Source organism: Benincasa hispida, chromosome 9, assembly GCF_009727055.1.
Source record: "Benincasa hispida cultivar B227 chromosome 9, ASM972705v1, whole genome shotgun sequence".
Classification (NCBI taxonomy): Eukaryota; Viridiplantae; Streptophyta; class Magnoliopsida; order Cucurbitales; family Cucurbitaceae; genus Benincasa; species Benincasa hispida.
Genome location: NC_052357.1, coordinates 59,181,877 through 59,188,400, shown reverse-complemented (window position 1 = coordinate 59,188,400; position 6,524 = coordinate 59,181,877). Strand labels below are relative to the sequence as shown.

Below are 6,524 nucleotides of genomic sequence, written 5' to 3'. Positions count from 1 at the left end.
TTTGATGATTTGGAATTTGTTTATTTAGTAAATGACATGGTAATTTGTGATTGGTCCAAAATTTTCCTAACTCTCCACATCTTATATCATCACAGGGTCCCAAACAACCCATTAAGGATCATTTCGCCACTACTTTTTGACTTTAATAGTAAACACTAAGTTTAAAAATAATAGAAAACAAGTATCAATTTCAAAATTAAAAATTGAAAACAAAATCCCTTTCAGACGAAATCTAAAATGGTATTTAGAGATTAAATGTTATAAAGTTGAAAAGTAACGTCTAAATCATCATAAGATAAGCGTAGGTCTAAATTGTTACAAAATAAAGAGTTTAGGACACAACACTTGGGTCCACTCATGAGGCCACGAGCAGGCAGTCGCTTGCGGCCTCAGCCAATGGTATGGGTTTTCATCACTCAATAGAATTGGGAGATGAATTTAGAAGCTCATAACTTGGCTTCAATGGCGTAATGTGCTTTGGCGTGGGAAGGACAATTTCCCTGCAGGTATTAACTCCCCCATTATTGATGGGTCATAAAAGCTTCACTCTTTCCATCTGATCAAACATGAAAATTTCTTCAATTTTTAATGGTTTTTCCAACGCTCCTCACATTGATAACATGACCATATCCTCCAAAATCCTAAACTGGGTCCCAACCATAATCAAAATCAAGCTTTCCCATTCACCACAAATTTGGGAATGGAGTTGTTGGCTCGCTTAATTATGAGGAAAATGCCAAGCTTTTAGCATACCATTATTCAAACGGCAGTTGAATCGCCGCAATGTTCGTTAGTTCACTTGTTTATGACCTTCACATTTATGAATACTATCAACTACCAGCAACTCTATATCTGGAATCAGCTTTTTTTTTTTTCTTTTTTACATTCAAATTCGAGAAATTTAGTTCTTTTGAAGAGATGGAGCTTGCCTCCAATAGGGGATTTGACCAGGACCCACCTACTAAAATGGAGGAACAAGAAACGAAAACAAGTAAAAGGTCTTTTTTTGGTCTGTTTGCTGCTGCTGATTCAATTGACTGTTGATGCTGTTTGGAAGTTTAGGAGCGTTTGTTCATGGGGCTGCTCTTCCTGTTTTCTTTGTTCTGTTTGGTCGGATGATTGATTCTTTGGGAAATTTGTCCAGACATCCTCATAGATCGTCTTCTTGTATTGTTGAGGTTTCATTGCATTTTCCAGTTATTCAATTGTGTGACTCTACAACTCTTCTTCATTTATGTTCATATTTTGAAATTATGTTTTTTGTATTAGCAGAATGCTTTGTACTTGATCTATCTTGGCCTCATTGTGTTGGCATCAGCATGGATAGGTGATTCAAAATCCCATATGAAAAGGGTTGTTGAGAATTTACTGAAAAGATTGAATTTACTGAAATCCTTAACTTGAGAGTTCACCAACTGTTTGATGATTGTTGTCTTATAAATGGTTTGTTTGTAGGTGTGGCTTTTTGGATGCAAACAGGGGAGAGGCAGACGACGAGGTTGAGAATGAAGTATCTCAAGTCAATTTTGAAGAAAGATATTAACTTTTTCGATACCGAGGCCAAAGATTGCAACATAATCTTCCATATCTCAATTGATATGGTTTTGGTTCAAGATGCAATAGGTGACAAGGTAAATTTTTGTGGTATAAACGGATTAGAAAGAGTTGGATTGTATGAGATTGATTGTTCTAAGTATTGAGTATAGTATCATTTTCTAGTTGCAGACAGGCCATGCTTTGCGTTATTTCTCCCAATTCTTAGTTGGATTTGCCATTGGATTTACATCAGTTTGGAAACTGACTCTTCTGACTTTGGCCATTGTTCCATTGGTAGCCATTGCAGGAGGTGCATACACAATCATCATGTCCACTTTGTCTGGAAAAGGTGAAGCTGCCTATGCTCAAGTTGGAAAGATAGTTGAAGAGGTAAACAGTTTTCTCATTTTACAAAAATGATTTAAATGTTAAAAGATGGAATAAAAGTTTTTGCAAAAGGGGTTTCCAAGCAAAAAGCTTTTTGCTGGCCTTTTCCTCAGGTTATTGCATAGATTCGAACAGTGTATTTGTATGTAGGAGAGAGTAAAGCAGTGGAGAAATACTCTGAGTCGCTTCAAAATGCATTGAAACTGGGGAAGAGGAGTGGTTTTGCAAAAGGCATTGGCGTGGGGTTTACATACAGTCTTCTGTTTTGTGCCTGGGCTTTGCTCCTCTGGTATGCCAGCATACTCGTCCTCCACCATGAAAAAAATGGAGGGAAAGCTTTCACGACAATCATCAATGTCATCTTCAGTGGATTGTAAGTCCATCTTATCTCAAGGAAGCTGTATAAAAGATTAAATTCTAGTATACTAGATTTTGTGTTTTCTGGTAGTATAATGTGACAGTAAAATAGAAGATTTTGTGTTTGAACACGGCAATATCATTACTTAGAGTAGAAGTTGTTGTGTTGGATTCTTGTAAATCCCTTCTTGTTCAGATTGGCCAACTTAGTTTTCTTAAATCAGGTCTCTTATCTTTCAGTGCGCTCGGTCAAGCTATGCCAAATTTCGTTGCCATTGCAAAAGGTCGGGTGGCTGCAACCAACATTTTTAGCATGATTGACACAGATTATGAATCTTCTTCAAGGACTAAGAATGGAGTAGCATTGTCGAATATAGAAGGAAAGATTGAGTTTTCTGAGGTTTCCTTTGCTTATCCCTCCCGACCGCAATTGATTTTTGACAAGTTAAGCTTCTCAATAAGTGCTGGAAAGACGGTTGCAGTTGTCGGCCCCAGTGGCTCAGGGAAGAGCACCATTATTTCCATGGTTCAACGTTTCTATGAACCGTCTTCAGGTTGGTTGAATCATGATAAATCCTTGGTAGTTCTATAATCTCATGTCGGATTACCGACTAATTATTTGAAGTTTATTAGGTAAAATACTATTGGATGGACATGATCTTAGGTCTCTTGAGTTGAAATGGTTGAGAAGGCAAATGGGGTTAGTTAGTCAAGAGCCTGCCTTATTTGCCACCACAATAGCTGCCAATATTCTTTTTGGTCAAGAAGATGCAACCATGGATGATATCATGCAGCTGCTGAAGCTGCAAATGCTCATTCCTTCATTCAAGAATTACCAGATGGTTACTCCACTCAGGTTTGTGTCTTTCTCTAACCTTAATTTTTATTTGAAATTCATTTAATTTGAGCAAAACTTAGCTCCAAGAGTTGGTGTGTACAGGTTGGAGAGGGAGGGACTCAGCTTTCAGGTGGGCAAAAGCAGAGGATCGCCATTGCAAGGGCAGTTCTACGAAATCCAAAAATATTACTTCTATATGAGGCAACTAGTGCACTTGATGCAGAATCAAAACTCATTGTTCAAAAGGCACTGATCAGAATCATGTCGAATCGAACAACAATTATCGTTGCACATCGACTTTCAACGATTCAAGATGTCGATACCATCATTGTCCTGAAAAACGGTCAGGTTGTTGAGAGTGGAAACCATTCAGAATTGATGTCAAAGAATAATCAGTATGCAACTCTAGTGAGCTTGCAAGTATCAAGCCAAGTGAATGATTCTACCCTAATATCACCATCTGGGAGTTCCAGGTATTCGAGTTTTCAAGAACCTTTTAGCTTTTATAATAGTATACAAGATTCCAAGTCATTCAGAGAGACTGAGATACAATCAGCAAACAAAGATTTGAAAATGTCGAATTCTCCTCCTCCATCGATTTTGGAACTACTGAAGTTAAATGCACCCAAGTGGCCTTATGCAGTACTAGGATCCATGGGAGCAATTCTTGCAGGCATTCGAGCTCCTTTGTTTGCACTTGGCATAACTCATGTCCTATCTGCATTTTATTCTCCTCATCATTCCCGAATCAAAGACGAGGTTCATCACATCGCTTTCATGTTCGTAGGAGTTGCTATTCTCACCATTCCTATATATCTGCTTCAACACTACTTCTACACATTAATGGGAGAGAGGCTTACAGCCCGTGTTCGTTTGCTGTTGTTCTCAGGTTTCTTTGTGTTACAATTTGCTTGGATTCTTTTTCATCCATTTTATCTAATACTTGTCATCAAACGATTACAGCTATCCTTTCCAACGAAGTTGGTTGGTTTGATTTTGATGAGAACAACACTGGTTCCTTGACATCAGTTTTGGCATCTGATGCAACGTTAGTAAGAAGTGCGTTGGCCGACCGTATATCGACCATCATGCAGAACGTAGCGCTCACTGTGTCTGCATTTGTTATTGCCTTTATATTCAGTTGGCGCCTTGCAGCCGTTGTTGTTGCTTCTTTGCCCCTTCTGATTGGAGCTTCAATAACTGAGGTAACTTCTAAAGCTCACCACTGACAACAATTAGGACATGTCTGTTTTCTGCTAAAAGTTTAGCCGTTTTATATCATATTCTTGCCTCAGAATGATGACTTCCAATAAATCTGCATCAACTATTTCTCAAGGGATTTTGTGGAGACTATAGTCGAGCATATAACCGCGCAACAGCTGTAGCACGTGAAGCTATCGCCAATATACACACAGTTGCGGCATTTGGTGCTGAAGAGAAGATCTCAAGTCAGTTTGCCTTTAAATTGAACAAACCCAACAAGCAGGCCCTTCTGAGAGGTCATACTGCTGGCTTTTGCTATGGGATATCTCAGTTCTTCCCATTTTGTTTCTATGCACTTGGCCTTTGGTATGCATCAACTCTTATCAAACATAAACACTCAAACTTTGGGAACATCATGAAATCTTTGATGGTTTTGATAATCACATCATTAGCAATAGCAGAAACCCTGGCTCTTACACCTGATATTGTAAAAGGTTCACAAACATTAGGATCAGTCTTCAATATTCTCCATCGAAACACCATCATAGATTCCAACAATCCATCCTCCCATGATGTTAACTTACATCAGAGGCGATATAGAATTCAGGAACGTGAGTTTTAAATACCCAGCAAGACCAGATATCACAATTTTTGAGAACTTGAATCTAAGAGTTTCTGCTGGCAAGAGTCTCGCTGTAGTAGGACAAAGTGGGTCGGGAAAGAGCACCGTGATTGCATTGGTGGTGAGATTTTATGATCCCATTACGGGAACCATCTCAGTCGACAGCTGTGACATCAAAAGCTTAAACTTGAGATCACTAAGGATGAAAATAGGTTTGGTTCAACAAGAACCAGCTTTGTTTTCCACAACAATATATGAGAATATCAGATATGGCAATCAAGAGGCATCAGAAATTGAAGTAATGAAAGCAGCCAAGGCAGCAAATGCTCATGGCTTCATCAGCCGAATGCCGAATGGCTATCAAACGCACGTTGGCGACCGAGGAGTGCAGCTCTCGGGAGGCAGAAGCAGAGAGTGGCAATTGCTAGAGCAATACTAAAAGATCCTTCCATTCTTCTGTTGGATGAAGCAACAAGTGCATTGGATGCTGCCTCTGAGAAGCAAGTGCAGGAGGCTCTTGACAGGCTAATGGAAGGCCGGACTACAATTCTTGTGGCGCACCGGCTTACGACCATCCGCGATGCCAACAGAATCGCTGTGCTCAAGAGTGGTAGAGTGGTTGAGATTGGCAGCCATGATAGCTTACTGAAGAACCCCAACAGTATCTATAAACAGTTGGTGAATTTGCAACAGGAAACAACTGTGCAATCGCTTGTGTAGTTAGTTTAGGTGTTGTATATGAAATTGTCTCCCAGGAGGTTGAGATTGGAAAACAGATTGAGAGAGAGAGAAAATCCTTAACAAGTTTCAAGGTTGCTGCAGAAAACATCTCCCATGGCAGTGTTTTGTGTTGCTATTGATTCAATGTGTCAAGTAAATTTCTTGCTGTAATCGTCTTCTCTCTCAAGTCTCACCCACTTTGCGCGTAAATTCTATATTTGGAAATGAATGCATGAAACACAATATTATAGAGTTTCCAATTCTTTACTAAAATCATATACGGTATGTATATATTTTTAAAATGAAAATCTGTCCAGTTCTTATGATTTCCCAATTCTTTACTAAAATTTTAATTTATCTGGTTTTTTATATCATTTTTTAGAAATAGGAGCATTTGACTGCTCATGTTATTATTTCTTCAATTTAAAAAACGGAACAATAAAATTGATTTTAGGAGCAAAATGCCCTTTTAATTCTCGAAAAAAAAGATGAGGCTTTGGTAAATTATATGGCAAAATGTAATTTTAGTTTCTCAAATTTGAAGTTGATATCTATTTAGTCCACGAAGTTTCAAAATGAATATACTTTAATTTTTAAGGTCTCAAAAAAATAGTTTTAAATAGTTCTTAAGGCTACTTGAATCAATAGTTGACTTATGATTCAATAATTGGCCGTTAAAAGGATGAGTTAGCTAGTTGATTTGTCACGCTTTATTAAATTAGGTCATATTTGGTAATCATTTTTTTTTTCTTGAAAACAGAACCTATAGACACTACGTTCACCTCTACAAATTTTTTTCTTTGTTATCTACTTTTTACCAATAGTTTAAAAAGCCAAACCAAATTTTGAAAACTGACAAAT

At 38.0% G+C, this 6,524-nt stretch overlaps 1 protein-coding gene across 1 annotated transcript; it reads left to right on the top strand.

Annotated features, from left to right (window-relative positions):
* Nucleotides 1-565: 565 nt before the first annotated feature.
* On the top strand, nt 566-5,911 carry LOC120086882 (ABC transporter B family member 13-like). The gene is given in 13 exon segments (XM_039043697.1): nt 566-1,178; nt 1,273-1,327; nt 1,456-1,631; nt 1,726-1,926; nt 2,037-2,296; nt 2,521-2,834; nt 2,914-3,069; nt 3,072-3,136; nt 3,221-4,007; nt 4,082-4,323; nt 4,455-4,892; nt 4,894-5,344; nt 5,347-5,911. Coding segments are annotated over 13 exon segments (3,597 nt in total). The 5' UTR covers nt 566-1,043; the 3' UTR covers nt 5,664-5,911.
* The last annotated feature ends 613 nt before the right edge of the window (nt 5,912-6,524 follow it).